The sequence below is a fragment of the Ostrea edulis genome, chromosome 3 (assembly GCF_947568905.1).
Source record: "Ostrea edulis chromosome 3, xbOstEdul1.1, whole genome shotgun sequence".
In the NCBI taxonomy this organism is placed as follows: domain Eukaryota; kingdom Metazoa; phylum Mollusca; class Bivalvia; order Ostreida; family Ostreidae; genus Ostrea; species Ostrea edulis.
The window spans coordinates 63785571-63805982 of NC_079166.1; the positions used below are offsets into that span (position 1 = coordinate 63785571).

The 20412-nt window shown below is 36.4% G+C and overlaps 3 protein-coding genes across 3 annotated transcripts in view; 1 reads left to right on the plus strand and 2 right to left on the minus strand.

Annotated features, from left to right (window-relative positions):
- The window catches only part of LOC125675520 (glutamate carboxypeptidase 2-like), a 283989-nt gene that overhangs the window by 228448 nt on the left and 35129 nt on the right, over positions 1 to 20412 (minus strand). The window lies entirely within an intron of this gene.
- On the plus strand, positions 3845 to 14161 carry LOC125675848 (uncharacterized). The gene is made up of 4 exons (XM_048913670.2): positions 3845 to 4235; positions 8270 to 9238; positions 12165 to 12297; positions 13259 to 14161. Exons 1-4 carry the CDS (start codon positions 4199 to 4201, stop codon positions 14076 to 14078), a joined length of 1959 nt encoding a protein of 652 aa, XP_048769627.2. The 5' UTR covers positions 3845 to 4198; the 3' UTR covers positions 14079 to 14161.
- Positions 16463 to 19138, minus strand: LOC125675846 (toll-like receptor 4). The gene has a single exon (XM_048913667.2). It carries the CDS (start codon positions 19019 to 19021, stop codon positions 16841 to 16843), a length of 2181 nt encoding a protein of 726 aa, XP_048769624.2. The 5' UTR covers positions 19022 to 19138; the 3' UTR covers positions 16463 to 16840.

The following is a 20412-nucleotide window of genomic DNA, read 5'->3' on the forward strand; positions in this document are numbered from 1 at the left end:
GCAAACGATATCATTATAACGACCATAGAATTTGCGAAATGCTGACTATAAACGAGACTTGAAACCCCTGCACCATCTGTAGCCTACCTCGATTCAAAAACTGATCGTACGCGGAACAAGCTTTTGCGTATCGAATCAGTTTAGAGATATGAATACCATTTGCAGGTTATAATGTAATATTGCTTCATGTACATAAATATGGGAAGTCACCGCTAGCCAAGGGTGACGATACACGGTACACCGAAGATGATAAGTTGACAATGGAGAAGCTGTAATCATCCTGTTAATCATAAAGTTGAGTTGTTAGTTTGCCGTCGATATCTATTTTCAATAAAAATATCTACAGTAGAAGTATGAAGAGAAGTGGACGACTCTGTGGTGTCTAATTTCGAGTTCATAGAGATCTATCGAATCGACATGTGAATGAAAATTATTGTTATCGTTAATAGATAAAACGTCGATATAACAAAATGTATTGAAGGCCACGGCAAGAGATTTTTTATTCTCATTTAGTTTTTGAATGAATATGGTTCATAAGAATATAAAAACATGTCAGCTAAAATGGAGTACAATTTATGCCCTTTGGAATTCCAGCAGACTGTTGGAAGACCTGATCACCAAAGATTACGAATATATTGGAATCCGAGTGGTGTTTAACAAAAAAATTTTTTTATTGATGACTGATCACTTGATATGAATATTTCCGTTTTCCATTTTTGTTGAAGAAACTGTATGATGTCAAAAAGTGGAATTAATGCTCGTTTAAAATACAGTTGTATTAGTGAGCCTAACAAACAGCTGGAAGCAAAACATTCCTCTACCACTTCTGGTTTACTAAGTAGAGGCCATAAGCCTCAAACTGTCCATTCTATGAGCGAAAGAACTGATCGAGGTAGGGCCTCGATCAGTTCTTTCTCTCACAGAATGGACAGTTTGAGGCCTACATCCTACTTAAAACATTACATCTTTTGTTCTAAGAATGGACAGGGTCAGGTAAACCCCTTGACATCTCTAAAGGTAATAGCAGAAGGTTGAAACTGACTATTCAGAACGACTTGTGAGGGTGATCCGTGGGGAAATAACATATTTTGGATAAATCATTGGTTCTGTATAAAAATAATTTCTTTCTAGAAAGGGAGGGGGTATGTACGTAAGATCTATACAAGCTATCCTAACTTCAGGTGCCTGTGATTTTCAGCCAACTTGTAGACATCTAGGAAGTTATTGGGTTTACCTGGCACTGTCCAATAAGTTAACGATTACTGTCCATTATTTTTAAGAACTAACAGTATCTGTCCTTTCTTAAAAATAATGGACAGCAATTGTCAACTTATTGGACACCTACAAGTAACCTTTTAACTACAATTAAATGGACTTTCTTCTATATAAAAGCCTTAGAAGACAAAGGATTGCGTAACAAAAATGTTTTGAATTTTACTAAATCTTGTTGTCTTTAAGAAATCTGCTTACAAGATGAAGAATTTATAGGGATGTTCGGAAACCTATCCACTTCGATTTTCAACCTGTACATAAGAAGGGAAATTGGCTTGTCAAAAATTTTGAATAGCAAATAATTTTTTTCAAAAGGGGGGGGGGGGAGTGCCACTTATTCGTAACTTTTTACATTATTTTCATTTACTCTACTAAAAAGATAGTTTGCATTTAGAAAAAAAGATAATGATCATTGTCCAGAAAACAAAAAGGAGGGGGTGGGCTAATTCTTATGTGCCTGCATTTGATGCTACTATCAATAGGGGAGGGGGGGGGGGTAAACCAATGTATCATACTTTGCATGCATGTTTAAAATACCTCTTAGGGGCGAGATCAAAAGATCGATGTCGGATAAAAATCGAAATTCAATAGTTGGGGGGGTGGGGGGGGGGGGGGGGGGGTGGAATATCGGGACCAGAAGTGTCTGTTATCCGAAATCGATTACTTGCACTTTTATTTGTGAATAGTTTACAGTGTTATCAATCTAATTAAAATCAGACTTCTTAGATCCGCGTCGTACCACACCTGCTGTGACGATGGGGCCTCGTTTTAGCTCACCTGAACCGAAGGTTCAAGTGAGCTTTTCTGATCGCTTTTTGTCCATCGTCTGTCTGTCTGTCTGTCCGTCTGTCTGTTAAACTTTTCACATTTTCGACTTCTTCTCCAGAACCACTGGGCCAATTTCAACCAAACATGGCCAAAAGCATCCTTGGGTGAAGGGCTTTCAAGTTTGTTCAAATGAAGGGCCATGTCCCTTTCAAAGGGGAGATAATCTCAAAAATAGGGTGGGGTCATTTAAAAATCTTCTTCTCAAGAACCACTGGGTCAGAAGAGCTGAAATTTACCTGAAAGCTTCCTGACATAATGCAGATTCAAGTTTGTTCAAATCATGGCCCCCGGTGGTAGGATGGGGCCACAAGGGGGATCAAAGTTTTACATACAAATATATAGGGAAAAACTTTAAAAATCTTCTTCTCAAGAACCACTAAGCCAGAAAAGCTGAGATTTACATTAAAGCTTCCTGACATAATGCAGATTCAAGTTTGTTCAAATCATGGGCTCCGGGGGTTGGATGGGGCCACAATAGGGGATCAAAGTTTTCCATACAAATATATAGGAAAAATCTTTAAAAATCTTCTTCTCAAGAACCACTGAGCCAGAAAAGCTGATTTTTACATGAAAACTTTCTGACATAGTGCAGATTCACTTTTGTTCAAATCATGGCCCCCGGGGGTAGGATGGGGCCACAAGGGGGGATCAAAGTTTTACATACAAATATATAGGGAAAAACTTTAAAAATCTTCTTCTCAAGAACCACTAAGCCAGAAAAGCTGAGATTTACATTAAAGCTTCCTGACATAATGCAGATTCAAGTTTGTTCAAATCATGGGCTCCGGGGGTTGGATGGGGCCACAATAGGGGATCAAAGTTTTCCATACAAATATATAGGAAAAATCTTTAAAAATCTTCTTCTCAAGAACCACTGAGCCAGAAAAGCTGATTTTTACATGAAAACTTTCTGACATAGTGCAGATTCACTTTTGTTCAAATCATGGCCCCCGGGGGTAGGATGGGGCCACAAGGGGGGATCAAAGTTTTACATACAAATATATAGGGAAAAACTTTAAAAATCTTCTTCTCAAGAACCACTAAGCCAGAAAAGCTGAGATTTACATGAAAGCTTCCTGACATAATGCAGATTTAAGTTTGTTCAAATCATGGGCGCCGGGGGTTGGATGGGGCCACAATAGGGGTTCAAAGTTTTACATACAAATATATAGGAAAAATCTTCTTCTCAAGAACCACTGAGCCAGAAAAGCTGATTTTTACATGAAAACTTTCTGACATAGTGCAGATTCAAGTTTGTTAAAATCATGGCCCCCGGGGGTAGGATGGTGCCACAAGGGGGATAAAAGTTTTACATACAAATATATAGTTAAAATCTTTTTCTCAATAACCACTGAGTCAGAAAAGCTGATATTTACAAGAAAAATTTCTGACATAGTGCAGATTCAAGTTTGTTCAAATCATGGCCCCCGGGGGGTAGGATGGGGCCACAAGTGGGGGGGTTGGGGTTCAAAGTTTTACATACAAATATAGGAAAAAGCTTTAAAAATCTTCTTCTCAAGAACCATTGGGCCAAAGAAGTTGACATTTACATGAAAGCTTTCTGAAATAATGTAGATTCAAGTTTGCAAAGGGTAGTTTGGGCCATAATAGCGACTAAGGTTTTACATGCAAATATATAGGCCTATGGAAAGTCTTCAGATATGGGCCAAGGTGACTAAGGTGAACGATGTGGCCCATGGGCCTCTTGTTATTATTATAATTTTTTTTTTTTTTTTGGGCAATCTCATCCGAAGGACCGCCCCATTACAACAAGCAAAAGGTACTGAGAACCTATTTCCATTCGGCTCGGGACCAAGAGATTCGCCATTGAAAGAGTGTCGATACAATCACAATAAAATTCATCTGAAATAACAGAGAACTTGTATCATTTATCTGAGGTGCTTTAAGTTGCCATTGAATAAACTTTTTGTGTAATGAGCCACCCTAATCATTATGTCGCAATCTACTTGGAAGAAAAATCCGGAATTATGACTTTCGGTCTAATCGATTAATTATTTAGAATACATACACATAAAATGATGACGTAACATTCGTCTGCAAGAAGTAGGACAAGTGGCAGGTTTCAAAAACAAAAATAATGTCAACTCCGCCCCGTAAAAAAAGAGGCCATGCAGGTAAACTACATGGAATTGTATTTACATTTGCTTTATATATATTGTTTAGAATTATGGCAATAGTATTTAAATAAATGTAGCATATGAGTCATACAGTGTTTTGGTATGAGCTGCGAAGCATAACGATATTTACAAGCCTTACTGTTCGTCTATTTCTACATCTGCTTGTCAAACAGTCCGTCTATTTGTGACAATGTGTTTCTCTGAATAACTTGTTATACACTCACTCCATAGATCCTAATCGTGGCTTAAATTTAGTGTTCAATGTAAGACCTAATCGACCTTCTATATTAATGTGATTGTTTATTTACCATTAAATCTCAGAAAAGTTGGTAGAATATTGTGCGTATCATCCGTATGTAGTTTCTTTTCTACATAGGCCTGATTTTGAAATACGTTAATACTGGATAGGTCTACAGGCCTAATCAATACAAGACCATTGCGGGGGTGCATGCTGAGATTTAATACAACTGAGTTTCAAGACACTGAATGTTTTGTGTAAGTTATAAAATCTAATACGTAACTGTAAATGAACAAATTTATCTTTGTTTAAATCAACATAGGACCTATAGATTTGAAATTCTGTTAATTTTCTAAACCATAAAAAGAAACCTTTGAATTTTCTTACTGTACGCTAATCGTGTTTATTTTGTCAAATTTCAAACAGGAAACGGTTGTTTAGTATGCCTACATGTAAAGCAAACAGGAAACGGTTGTTTAGTATGCCTACATGTAAAGCAAACAGGAAACGGTTGTTTAGTATGCCTACATGTAAAGGAGGAAAGAGTTGCATGTTATTGTACTACTACTTTAATCATGCTTCTTCATAATGACTTCAAAAGATATAGAAGAACCATTGAAATAATGAAATGTAGTAAAGTGATTTATTGATTGATTGATTTTATATTGTTTAAACATCCCTCTCGACTCGAGAATATTTCATTCACATGGAGACGTCGGTGAAGGGCTGTGAAATTTAGGCCTATGCTCGGCGCTTACGGCCTTTGACTAACTAACTAACTAACTATATTTATTTCCAATCAAGGGCCCTCAAGGGGCAGCATGAAAATACATACAAACAATGTACATCTACATATACAAGTAAAGAAAGAATTGATTACATAACACATAGTTATTTACAAATACAGTGTCATATATTGTTCAAAATAAATTTTCCAGTTATATTTAGAATGGATGGCTCTTCAGAACATAGTATGTAAATGAATTTTTGTTCATCATTGAGTTTGGTAAAATTTTTAACTGTTTTTTCTATAGCACCACAAAAAGATTTTCTTTCATCAGCAAACTTTTCACATTTAATCAAAAAATGGATCTCATCACCTAATAAACCGGAGTTGCATTTGTTACATATTCGTTCATTCCTAGTAATACCAGAATATCTACCAACTTCAATCATTAATTTATGAGCTGATATCCGTAACTTACAAATAGATCGCCTAATATCAAATTTTTTAATTTTATTAAGATAGTTCTCAAAACCAAAGTGCTCCTTAAGCTTAAAATAAGTGCACAGTTTCCCATCAATTAATTTATTTCGATTATTGTACCAGGTTTCAGTGTATTTATCACAGAGTAATTTCTTTACAATTTTCTTAAATCTATACTGACTAAAATCTCTTAACGGATATCCAATTTTAATATATTCTAAAGCTTTTTCTACTAGTGAGTACCATGACAGTTTGCTGTTTAAAGATTTACTACATAGATAAGCATCCTTAAGTAGTTTAAATTCATTTTGGTTTTCAAGCCTGCACCAATAACAAATGATTGATTTCAAAATATCATGAGCAGGGAGGGATCTTTATCGTGCCACACATGCTGTGACACGGGGCCTCAGTTTTTGCGGTCTCATCCGAAGGACCGCCCCATTTAGTCGTCTTTCACGGCAAGCAAGGGGTACTGAGGACCTAATCTAACCCGGATTCCCACCGGGACGGGATGTAAAGTGATTTAAAGCTGAACATAATGGAAGGAATTTTATCGGGACCAATGTATAATAACTGTAACATGATGCATATACAGTATATACCATATATTAAACTATTATTACCAAGTAGTACTATGAAAACAGGTTGCTATAGGTTTTCAAAATGATAGAAGAATGCGTAATATTCTGATTGAGGATAGGTGACATGAAAAAATTATTTCCTCCTCATACTTGGTAAAATCATAGTATTTAGAGGGCCCTCAGTTTAAATCTGTCAAAAATCATGTGAGGATTCTTATCATTGAAGGGAGTTATGGACATTGAAGAGTTACATGTACTAGTACCTTGCAATGTAGTTACCTGAAAATCAGCGAAAACTTACTGATTTAGATTAAGTCTCCCAAACGAAGTTTGGAAACTTATTGTTTTTGTTTGGTTCTTATTATTCTTCCGCTTCTTCGTTTGCTCCTTTTTAGCGCCTGAATATGTCTACAGCTGTTCTCGGTAACCCTTTGATGAAAGTATTACGGGTACATATATTCAAGGATATGATAGGTCAATTCATCTAGTCTAAGTTGTTTAGATGTGTTTTTATTTTCAGATTGAATAAAATATTTTTGAGGACCAAATGGGGATTGGTTCTAACAGAACTTTATGGAGGGAAATTAATTCTAAAATTCAATAAATATTAAGATATAACTTAACGAATATGTTAGAGTCTTGGGATTTTCGAAAATAAGAAGAGACTCACAGGACCTACACACTAAATCAAGGTCAAGCGACTCCAGTGATCTTGAACTCTGACCATGAATATAACTGGTATAACTTTAAAACCAGGACAAAGAGCGACATGGGGTCTTCAGATATAATGAGGGGATGATAGGGCCTTGGTATCAAGGTTAAGTGACTCCACTGACATTGACTTCTGACCTTGGAACATAAAATTGGTATTACTTTAGATAGAGAAATAAAATCTTCAGAAAGGATGAAGGAATCTACAAATTTGTATCAAGGTCAAATGTAGTCTGTGGCCTTGACCCCTTGAACATAAAACTGGTATAACTTTAGAACCAGAATTGATAGAGACATAGGATGTTCAGAATTGATAAGATACAAACTAGTTTCAAAGTCAAATGATTCTTGTGACTTTTAACTTTGTAGTCTTTGGTGGTCTATCAGCGGTACGTTGGAGTTCTCATGGGCACCAAATGTACTTCTTTATTAGCTGACCTGTTTTTGTATCCTTACGAAGCAGAGTTAATCAATTTATTCAAAAGCTTTTACACGAGAAGAGAAAATCTCTTGCTGTTGCCTTCAACTGTACATTTAGATATATATTCAATATCGATGACGTTTTATCAATTTTTAATCATATGATTGATTTGATATTGTTTAACATTTGTCGAGAGAATTTTTCATTCATATCATGAGATGGAGACGTCACAATTTCCGGTGAAGGGCTACAAAATTTCAGTCTATGCTCGGCTCTTACGGCCTTTGAGCAGGGGGGGGGGGTTCTTTTTCGTGCCGCAGCCCCATCTGCTGTGACACGGGACCTCGGTTTTTGTGGTCTCATCTGAAGGACCGCCCCATTCGACAAACAAGGGTTACTGAGGACATATTCTTGGTAACCTTGATCCCCACGGGATTCATTCATACATGTATATGTATGTCGATTCATTGGTATTTGGTACATTGCTTTAGTGTGACAAGATACAAATCAAGTTCGAAATTTTGTTCCGGTCCTTTTATTTTTTTCCGAGTTGCAGACTTTAGACTCAGTTTTCCGCACTGTTTTTTTTTTGGGGGGGGGGGGGGGTGTTTTTAATTTTTTTTAATTTTTTTTTTTTTTTGTAAAGCTCGCAGAAATTATGCATGAAGTTTGCTTTTTATTCTCTTTAATACAGTTATTGATTAGTTACTGGCTAGCTGCTTTGGAAATAAATGTAATGTCTAATTTTGTTTATTTTAGCTATTAATAGCATATGTCTTATGATATATATGTTATTAGCATTGTATTGTGAAGCAGATTAAGCTTAATAAGCAATTCATGTGCAGGTCTTGAAATTCACAAATCTCATTTCAGATTCTGATCAAAAACCATGTCCTAATGTAATGCAAAAAGACGAACAAAAGCGGATATCTTCAGATAGATCCGAACATTGTATAATAATTCCGAGTGGTGACATGAAGTTAATAGACTCGCCATTCATTCAGAAGTCAAAACGAAGAAGGTACGAGCTCCCTTACAAATATCCTCCGTATTCGGAATATCAGGCACGGCCCAGACCTCCAAAACCGAACCCAGTTAAAAGGCCTCCGCCACCCCGTCCCTTCATTCGCACATATCCGACGTACAAAGAGCGGATCCAAATGATGGAGCGAGGATTGTATTACAAACAGGCACCACCACACATAGGCGTGTTCAAACGCAGTGAAGACAATCCAGATCTGCTTATTGTGGACGAAACTGGTCAAACCACAGTAAATTTTCCAAACATCGATAAGCAGAGTGTGTTTGCAAGTAGTTACAGCTTTGGACCACCCGTTTCTGGACTGAATGGGAATAGCTATTTCCATCCAAGAATCATTGGAGCTGGACCTCACTATGCCGAGTTTAAACTTGCATCATCTTCGGTGAACTTGATACCCCAGATGCATCCCCAACAGCTTCAAAGATTTCAATACCCTTATCTTACCAATGTTCACAGTTCCTATTATCAGGCTCCTGGTCATTTGTACCAACAATCCGTTCCCTGTCCAACGTCCCGATCACTCTATTCGAAAATGAACTGTTCACCTGTAACAACAGGCTCCATAACCGTTCGCTACGAACCGCTGCTACCAGAGTCGTTTGAAAACATTGAAATATTGGATGACGAATACCTAGAACACGATCCTTTTCTGAACATTGATTTGAATGACAACGAACTTCAGATGGACGGAGACGAGGTGGAATTTGATATGATGGGCTTAGATTCTGAACAGAATGTAAAGGAAGAAGAAATGTGCGATGATTTGGACGACATAAACCCAACCATTGCTCCATTTGAAGGTTTGTTCCAGTTTGAAAAAATCAATGAAAGATAACAAACAACTTTTAGGTTACTTAAGTTTAGGTGCATCTGGTCTATATTTCATGAGTAACCAAGTTTTAGATTTGCGGCAGGGTAAAATTTAATTAAGGTATTCAATGTATATTGAAAGGAGATTGAACAATTTTGAACGAATTAAATCGAGATGAATGTTTATTGTTAAATGATGATGAAAGTCAAATAGTTCAAATTCACGTGTCAGAGAAATAATTAGAAGTCGACCTTTTTGCACTTGACATTTTTTGGAAGAGTTACATGTACCTGCCTTCTATGAAAATTAGAAAAATGTAATATTTTCTAAAATTGATTGCGTTAAATGATTAATTTTATTTCATATTTTTTTATAAACAAAAAGTTTATGCAAGTTTTTACTAAGAGATTTTTATGAAATTTATATTTACAATTTCTTTTAAGAATATTTTAATAATTAAGAAGGAGAAATCAAAAGTTTATAAATTCTATGGTGAGTTATTTATTTGATAATCACTTCAAAATGATGCCATGATAACCAAAATCCTACCATTCACTTATAATAGAAATGAAATATGTTCGTTATGTTGAGATTTCCATGAATTTATTAATCTAGTATGATTAAAATTTGAATAGATACCACAGCAATGCATCTATGGATGCACATTCATTTATCACTCCAATGCTACATGTCACCCTCATCGGATTAGTGAAATGCACTTTTGTAGAAGGCAAATTTTTTTTTGGATAAACTGTTACAAGTGTGTACTCTTCTTGATTCTGACCTGTAATGACTGTATAGATACATGTACTGTATCTATTCTAGTATATTGATATAGACAACCGTCCATTATTCAGATACTGCATCTGACCTTTTTAGTGGATGAGTGACCATGCTGTATTTGCAGAATGTTTTTTTCTTCAAACGTATCATTTTCAGGAAACTATTAACTTTAGATCCTTTCAACTTGCATGGGTAATGCTCATAAACGCATGTTGAATTTGATCAATATTTTTTTTTTTTTATAAATCACCAGGTGATATTTCTGGGGTGGCAGGTCTATCTAGTAATTGAAATTTCTATCTTATTAAAACTAGCACGGATGATGAATGTGCTCAATAATTCATGATTCGGATGTTGCGCATGCCTTATATTTTCCAGATGAGTGACCGGCTTATAGTTTTTGCAGTGTGGTCAATTACTTCATTGTGATTTAGACTTGCATTCATGATTCTTTCATGATGACTTCACAAAGTACCTTTACTGGGAGGCTTCTTGCAAAGAACTAGCCACATTCTGACCGTAATGTAAAACTCTTATAGGTATATTTGTACCTATAAAAGTATATAGCTAATTATGATCATGTTTTACCTATGTCAGAACGGTCTCACAAACACGTGTTTTTCCTGAACATATTTCCTTTCAAAATGACCAACATTTCTACTCATTTAATGTTCTTTGCTTCAGAGGGCTTGGTTTGCTTTCGTCGATTACAGGATTTCCGACGAACTGTTCTAAAATTGGTTTATCGTCGTATTTGATCCTTTGTATGCCCCGTAGAGCTTCCTTTTATAAATATATAGAAATCTTATGTCTGCCTTTCTATACATCCCGTTTGTCTGTGTAAATCAAGCCCAAGTCATAACTTTGAAACAAAGTTCAAGCATTAGGTACTCATACAAGATTTATCATTGCCTGATGATGCATTGTGACCCTTACTGCAGATCTGCAGTTCTCTGGGAAAACACAACAGGACAAAGAGCTAATCTTAACCTACAGATCCAGCCTTATAAAAATCCGTTCTTTACAGAGCAGGAAAAAATATTCTTGCACTACCATCTCAAAAATTTGATATAGAAAAAATCCTTACACTTTTCCATGCACTATATCTATGCCTTCAAATATTCATTAAAATATCATTCGAAAACTCACAGCTTCAAATTATTTCGTTTGTTGACGTAGCTATTTTAGGTAGCCAGTCAAATCGAACCCTTGTATTATTTGTATATATCAGATACGAGGTATGTATTCGGTCTTCATTTACCATAAACACGAATGATTGATATAAATGAAAAATTTATTATTTTTCTAAAGGCAATATAAGCCCCTGAGTATTGAAAATGTTATGAAAGCCTAGTCTGGTCCTTTACACTTGTAACAGGAAGGGAGAAAATGCAACGGGCCAGACCGGGATCCGAACCCGGGTCCCCTCAATCTCTAGTCAGTGCTCTACCAACTGAGCTATCTGGCCACCGGCGATAGAACCCGGCTGACTGCTACATTCCTCTCTTCTTAAATGTCTTCTAACCTGAAGACATCAATCCAGGATCTTAATCCCCTGGCAGGCATTTTCACCTGTCAGTTCTAGGGGCTGCATGGTCTAAGACACCAAATGTAACAGGAAGGGAGAAAATGCAACGGACCAGACCGGGATTCAAACCTGGACCCCCTGAATCTCTAGTCAGGTGCTTTACCAACTGAGCTGTCTGGCCACCGGCGATCGATTACCCGGGCTGACCACTACTCACTACAATTCAAAAACAGAGTGGCGCGATGGGGACCAGCCAAATGAAAGTCGTGAATTCAGTTTGATTTTCAAATATATTTTAACAATTGTTTTTTAATCGACCTAGAACGATTTCATCCAAAATATTTAATTAAAAATATTTGTGGGGATATTAATTAGTTCACAAAGACATTGTTTTAAAAAATGTAGGAGTATGGAAATGAACGGGGTTCGATTTGACTGGGTACCTTATATGCCTACGTTAACCTATGAACTTATTTGAAACTGCGAGTTTTGGGTCGCATGGCTTTAATAAATATTTGAAGGACAGTTTGGATACAAGTATAGTGGGGAAATGTGTCAGGAATTCGAGTATCGTTATAATTCTAATTTCTGTTAAATTTTGAAGGCATCGACCAATATCTGTCTTTGGAGGGACAACCTTACGTCATGATACCAGTAGACATGGATGTTGCCAAAAAGTTGGGATGGCCAATCCATATGCTGCCTACAATGCCAAAGTGGTTGTCCAAGATGATAGAGTAAGCTATCTCGTTTCAATACAATGCACTTTAAAAGGATTTCAAAAGTTCAGGGAAACAATCACTCTTTGTTGTTCACAAGGTTGTTTTTATACGCCCGTTAATGACGGAACGTATAATGGTATACCTTCGTCTGTCCGTCTGTCCAGACCTTGTAGGCAAAATGAACGGTAAGCTCCAGTATCTTATAACTTGGTACATTTGATCACCTTGATTTAATAGGAAAACCTTGTAGGCAGAATACCAAAATTTTGGGCTAGGACCGTTAAACTCGGTACACATACTCCTCATGCCAATTGGAGGACGTCATTTGTTCGTCGAAGGTCAAGGTCGTAGTGTCACTTAGTAGGAAAACCTTGTAGGCAGGATACAGACTCGTTGGGGCTAGGACCATCAAACTGAGATTAGGACCTAGGTTGCCCGAATGACGTGTCCAAATTCTGACAAGTGTCGAACCCTGTGCAATCTGAAAACCACATTCAATGCCATACTTCGATGGATTTTCTACCTTTGCCTTTACTGCAGGCAGGTTCATTTGTGTTGTGCCGACACATCTAGTTTTCCATTAGAAATACAGGTATTGCCCTGAAATTTTGTCAGAACCTCCCTATTAAAGAAATACATAATCAGTTCACATTTATTGATTTAAACTTGATTGGTGCACCATGGACCTACTTTAGAGCTAAAAGTAGGTCAAATAGTTTTCTGAATTTTTTCTCATCATGTATTGCACTGAAGTCTAACAGGTGTATGTTGTACCGTTTGCGGTACTCTTGTTTTATTTGTAATTTAGTTGTTATAAGGCTACTGACTGGCTTGATATAAGCTTTTGAGCGATATTAAAACTTGTATTTAGTGTCTAACTCTGTTTAACTACTGTATTTGGTATTACTGTTATTGACAGGTACTGCTTTAGTTACATTTACGAGTAATGACATTAAAATAATTTATTGAATTACAGTAATGAAGTAACTTCCACTGATGATTCTAGTACAGAATTTCTCATGGATATTCCAAAAGTGGATTCCAGCACAACTCAAACACAAGACAATGACATATTGGATGTGTTGAATTCTAGCAAAGAACCTAAGGTCACTAAAGATACTGACATACCAGAATTGGAGAGAGAGGAAAAGACAGAAATGATCGATTGTTCCGACGTCAATAGCGATCTTGAAATTTCTCGAGATAGTACAGATACTAAAGATGAAAAAGGTAATAATGTGAATCTCAATGAATCAAAAAATCTACCAGTGAGTTTAGAAGACCAGATGCCGACAGCCACTGGGGAAAGAATAGAATGTGGTGGTGAAAACAAAACACATTTTATATCAACGATCCCTGATGAGCGAGGAGACCAAGGAAGACCCATCTTTACCAGCACTCCAATCCAAAGTCCTCTCCAAACTGAATTTAATTTGAAAGAGACTGAGGGTGAATCATCTACAAAAAATTCGCAATTGAACTTTCGTCAGTCATCAACCTGTTCTCCTGTTAAAACTGTGAGTCTAGACGATCATCGCAGGAGTGAAAGAAATTATGAAGTACATCATTTTAAAGAACTTATTCGACAAGAGAAAAACTTCAGCAACAACAGTGAAAAATATTTAACCAGTTGCAATAATACTAGAAAGCCTTCCGTCATTCTTGAAAGCCTTCTTGAAAATTCTGACACTGAAATGGACGAGACCAATGACTTTACAAAACATGCATCTATGAAAGGAAACGGAGATGTATATGTAACAATGATGTTGGGTAAAACATCAGACGAGAATCATTGAAGAACAGAATTGTTTTTTTGTCGATTTTGGATATAATTTTGAGCTGTGATAGAAAAATTAAATAAGTGGCATAGCAAATTCAATTATCACGTCTCTTGCGTTCTTTCTCAATAGGTATGCAATGTTGTTTCAACGCTGAGAATTGATATGTGGGTGAAATGGTTGAAACACTGAACAACCATTAAGTGTTGACCCAATGTTGAAACGACAAAGCTTTAATACTGAATGAAAGGCGAAGATAACGAACAGTGATCAATCTCATAACTCCCACAAGGAATACAAATAAGGAGTCTTCAAAATTGAATTAAAACAGTAAGTTTTAAAAATCCTGTACGTAAGAAAATTCGGAATATCCGTTTCATTTACATGTAACCTTAAAAACTATACATATTATAGACATGTTTGAGAGTATCGAAATCGATAAACTCTACAAAAACTAGTCAACAAAGAAATTCAGACTATTCATTCTAGTGGACATGAACTTTTATATTTGATCCTGAATCTTGTTTACAAGAAATTAATTTTTCCTTTTAGTAGTAACCTTGAATTTTCACATCTGGTCTTGAATACCAATTGGAACTAAGGTAATGCAATTGATATCATTACTGCATTGTGATCTTTTCATAAAAATTGGATGAAATATTTGTTGAATTGTGTGTGTGTATATATATATATATACACACACACACACTTTCAGGATATCAATTTTACTCGGATAGCCCAGTCGAATACTCGGAGACTCCTGTATTAGTCGAGCGATAGTGGAGTACTCGAATAAATAAATAAATTAAGAACAAGCTAACAGGGTACAAGTGTACCTAAGTCATCAGTCTCACCTCAGCTCACACGGATAGACAGGTTGACGGGATGAAAGGCTGCCGGTAACGACTGTTTATCTGTATAGTCGTGTAGAAATGTGTTCAATTGCATGTATTAATTGCACATAGCTAGGACAATGTGATACAATATTCCGACAGACAAGGTTGGGTTAATTTGTATTTTTTAAAAGTACGTTGGCATGAAAAGCTCATCAACAGGCAATATAAGAAAGAAATTCATTTTAATCTATTATTTGTATTTATGATTTTTAATTTCAATTCATTATATTTTTTCTGAAAAATTATAAGAGGGTACGTCGTGCATTTTTTCCAAGGAAATTAACCCAACTCTGAGAGTGTGCGTTTACACAAGGGCGCGTTATAAACTGGACCCATAATTAATCTAACTCATAGGGCCATGTTCCAACTGAATACAGAGAAGTCGATAAGCGGTAATTTTTATTTTGATAATGAAATGTATTAGCAACAACTAAAATGCACTAGGGCATAAAAGGAAACAACCAAACATATCTATAAGGTCTTTCCAATGTATGTACAATTTACATAATTTACGATGTACAATATGTTTGTTGTCCCTCTACAACATGCAAGTTCATTTTCACAAATTAAGTATGTCCAAACAGTGAATTTCGGAGACAAACTCAATTGATTTATTTGCAAATGAACGAATTAAAACTGGGTTGACTTCACCCTTGTAACATGATTTTTACTCACAAATATATTGATGTGTTTAGAATTCATATACATTACTTTTAAAGTAATATTCATTATCACCTGCATATGGTGTTGATATCCCTCAACTGATTCGATACGCAAGAGCTTGTTCTCCGTATGATCAGTTTTTAAATCGAGGCAGGTTACTGAGAAAGAAGATGCTGGTACAGAAATTTCAACCGTCTCGTTTAAAGTAAGCTTTTTGCAAATTGTATGTTCGTTATAATGATCTAGTTTGGCAACTACAACTTATCATTGGATCAAATGCTGTCCGACGTTTTTCATACCGAATAATAGGCCGTTCTCGGCATATATTTTGAATACGGATTACTCTGTTTACCTGATTAGATAGAGATATAGAGGGCTCACGGCGGGTATGACTGGTCGACAGGGGATGCTTACTCCTCTTAGGTACCCGATCCTACCTCTGGTATATCCATGGGTCTGTGTTTGCCCAACTCTCTGATTTGTATTCCTTATAGGAGTTATGAAATTGGTCACTGTTCGTTATACATATAGCTGTGTGTGATTTTATAGGAAGTGTTAATATCACAATAGAATAGCAACGGAAAATATTCAAATGGGATGTTTTGACTCAGATTTTAGAGATATTTTGTAATGAAGATCTCGGCCGTATATCAGGATGATGTTAACAAACAAATCTAAATTGAACTTGAATGAGAAACAATATCTTGGACTTAAACATTTGTAGAAACCGTTTCAAAGTACTCTGTATTTGACACCATAACCTATCCGGAAATCGCACGGGAATCGTTTGTACGACTTAAACGCATTATTTATTCATTGCAGTGTACAATATTCATAATGAAATATTCCTATCTGTATTTTATTTATAATAATATTTCACTATGCAAAATAAGAAATACATGTATTTAAATACGTCACAACAGCCACATTTTAAGAACATGAGCAGGCTTATTTGCTCAAATACTCGAATTAGGTTTGTCGTCCTTAACTCTAAAAATAAACAAAAATACTTTATCAGTTATAATACATGCTATAAGCTATTTCTTTATAAGCCTGGGAGTATTTGAAATCAGACAAAACTTATTAAATCAGGTATACGGTGAACTAGTTTACTCTGAGAGTTTTGAAGAGGTCTTTGAACAAAAACTAGCAAAACAGCAATCAGATTATAACAAAATTTACATAAGCATTGCCATTAAAAAAGAAAAGGAAGAATGTGATTCACTCAAGATTGTTTGCATGCAAAACGTCACAAAGATTTCCCCAGAATTCCTCGTAGCCAGCAGGGTCATCTGGATATTCAATGAAGCAGTTTTTCTTCAAGAAATCTGAAATCTTTTTGGGATAACCACCGTTGTAAACCTCTGGTAGGAGAATAAGAATCACGTATTTGAGCGTTTTCCTTGCCTCCACACCTTCTACTCTGGCCATGTTAAGTTCGTAATCCCTCCACGCGGACTTCAGATATTTTTTTGAAACGACACATATAGCCCTCCTACTTTCTTGAATAGAGCGCACTATTTGGTGAGATTTTGATTCGCCTGGTATGAATGATCTGTCACGGATGAGAAGCCGAAATCCATTCATTTGCTCCAACTTTTGAATCATTTCTTTAGTAACAAATTCCCTGTCCTTGCTTGTGTAAGATACAAAGGCGTCATACAAAAAACTGTCGGCTGAAGTGAGTTGAAGTCGACTGTATCCGCCATTGTTGCGTTGCAGTAAAGTATATCTCAAGTATCGAATTTTCCATCTATTTCGATAAACGACTATACAAACGGCCAAACTGAAAAGGGAGGAAACGGCAACCGACACTATGATGTAAATGGTAGTATATGACTTACAATCAGTTTTTAGTCTCGCAACAGATTTCCTCAGTTGTTTAAAATCAAAATTACTAGTATTTTGATGAGTTTTTAAACAAGTGTACGTTTTATGATGCATAAAATGCTCTCTGTTAATCGACATCCATTCAAGGAAGTCTAAATTTTCGCATGTACAGAGCAATCTGTTATTTTTTAGGATGATGGATAAATTACCCTTGCCAAATAACATATCAAGTTCTCGCATACTCCTTTTTGATATCGAACCAAGTCTATTTTGTGATAGGTCCAATATCGTTAATTTTCTCATGTGTCTCATTTTCAAATTCCATTCGGATATTAGATTGTTGGAAACATTTAAATAAACAAGGTTTATGAGATTTTTCATAAACGCACCCGGCAATGCTTGTATTCTGTTGTAAGAAATGTCTAAAAACCGAAGCCGACGTTGGTTCTGAAATATTTTACCTGTAATATCCCACTGGAAAGTAGGTCCCAGGGCATTATGGGCTACATTAAGCGTCAACAAACCTGTCAGGTTTTTGGCAATGTCCTTTTTAAGTTTAGAACAAAAGTTTTTTGAAATATCTAGGACGGTTACATTTTCCACACCATGTAAGGGCCCAAACCACGAGTAAATTACATTGTCTTGAATGTAAAAACGTTTTAGATTGTTATGCTTCAGTCCGAAGCTAGTGACTCTTGCATATAGTTTGCTCGAATTAACATACACCGTGTGTAATTTAGGTGGTATTGAGATTGTAATGCGCGGGGGGTCTTCATCCCATACGGATTGTGAAAGATTTCCATGACAGTTATAATCCAAGATATGTCTACTCGATGGGTCCGGATTTTCATAACAACTTGAAATAGACTCTAAGAAGGGAGCTGGACGGTTCCTTAAACTAGCGTTCAATATTTCAAGTTGAACGAGTGAATAATATTCCAGGACATATTTCCCAACTATTAAACGATTATTTGCAACGGAAAGCTTTCTGATGGTTTTTGGTAAGTTGTATAAGACACATGGTTCAAACATTTCAATTCGATTTCCAGCAATGCTTAATTCCGTTAGTGATGTGTTGTTCAAATTATTTAAATGGTGTCGACGTAGAACATTGCTTCTTCCACCGGGGCAGCTTATCTCTTCAAATTTAAATACTTCAATTTTTGTTTGATTTAATCCATTTGTTACGTTCGGTAGAACAGCTAATCCAAGATTGACATTCACTGAGATATCCAAGTAGGTTAGTTTTTCCAAACTTCGGAATGCTCCTTCCTCGACAATTTTCAAAGTATTATAGGATAAATTCAGATGATGTAATATTTTCAATCCCTGAAATGATTGTTTGCTGATATATTCCAGGTTATTTCCAGATAGATCGATGCAAGTAACGTTTTTGTCAAATTTAGGAACCGCTTTCAGATTTTGTTCAGAGCAGTTTGCCATCACATGACAGGCGATAGAGTGAGTACAATGGCATTTTTTACTCGAGCAGCAGCAACTTGAAGAAACGATTAATACTCCGAGTAGTATTAGAATAATGAAAACGTGATCCATCCTTTTAGGACATTTCATGTCAAGTGTTAAGACGGTTACGCAGAGGAATGCCACCTTATCAACTCAGATATATTCGACGCGACCAAACAATTTATAGGACTGCAGACAGAACGATTCATGTAAACCTGATAAGAAAAAGGAAACGGAAATAACGTTGATCGAGTAGAGCTGACGCTGGGATGATTAATTTCCGATTGCAGCCTGTTATCTCAGATCTGTAACAGTGGATAAAAATACACATTATGTTTTGTTGTTTTAATTATACCACCCCCCCGCAACAAGTTGTGTGTGTGTGTGTGTGTGTGGGGGGGGGGTATACTGGAATCGGGTTGTCGGTCTGTCCGTCCGTCCGTCCGTCTGTAGACGCAATGGTTTCCAGGCTCTAAAGCATTATCCTTTCCACCTACCGTCACCATATCATATATATGGACTACCCATGGGATGAAGATGTTCTCTATCGATTTTGGGGTCAAAAGGTCAAAGGTCAAGCGCACTGGACATTGAAGTAGCAATATGGTTTCCGGGCTCTAAAGCATTATCCTTTCCACCTACAGTCACCATATCATACATATGGACTACCCATGGGATGAAGATGTTCCCTATCGATTTTGGGGTCAAAAGGTCAAAGGTCAAGCGCACTGGACATTGAAGTAGCAATATGGTTTCCGGGCTCTAAAGCATTATCCTTTCCACCTACAGTCACCATATCATACATATGGACTACCCATGGGATGAAGATGTTCCCTATCGATTTTGGGGTCAAAAGGTCAAAGGTCAAGCGCACTGGACATTGAAGTAGCAATATGGTTTCCGGGCTCTAAAGCATTATCCTTTCCACCTACAGTCACCATATCATACATATGGACTACCCATGGGATGAAGATGTTCCCTATCGATTTTGGGGTCAAAAGATCAAAGGTCAAGCGCACTGGACATTGAAGTAGCAATATGGTTTCCGGGCTCTAAAGCGTTATCCTTTCCACCTACAGTCACCATATCATACATATGGACTACCCATGGGATGAAGATATTCCCTATCGATTTTGGGGTCAAAAGGTCAAAGGTCACGCGCACTGGACATCGAAGTAGCAATATGGTTCGGTTTGTCATGCCATTTGTTTTTTACACTCAGAAAAGAGGTAGTTTATACCTATTACCAACACCCTTTGGGAGATTGGGGTAAGCGGGGAGTATTCTTAGTGAGCATTGCTCACAGTACCTCTTGTTAATCCTACAAGATAATGAAATTGATATTACCTTTATTATTACTATGATTGTGATTAGTTTAATTACCTTTATTATTACTATGATTGTGATTAGTTTAATTACCATTATTGTTGGGGGTCATTCATGATATGATAAGGTAATATTAAGATGATGTTACAGTACAGTTGTTTTACACACGTTAG

Bases quoted from the DNA above. Each gene is read 5' to 3' on its own strand.
- LOC125675848 (XM_048913670.2), top strand. From the start codon at position 4,199: ATGTCAACTCCGCCCCGTAAAAAAAGAGGCCATGCAG. The intron at 9,239-12,164 runs GTTTGTTCCAGT...TAAATTTTGAAG, and splicing joins AACCATTGCTCCATTTGAAG to GCATCGACCAATATCTGTCT. The intron at 12,298-13,258 runs GTAAGCTATCTC...ATTGAATTACAG, and splicing joins TGGTTGTCCAAGATGATAGA to TAATGAAGTAACTTCCACTG.
- LOC125675846 (XM_048913667.2), bottom strand. From the start codon at position 19,021: ATGAAATGTCCTAAAAGGATGGATCACGTTTTCATTATTCTAATACTA.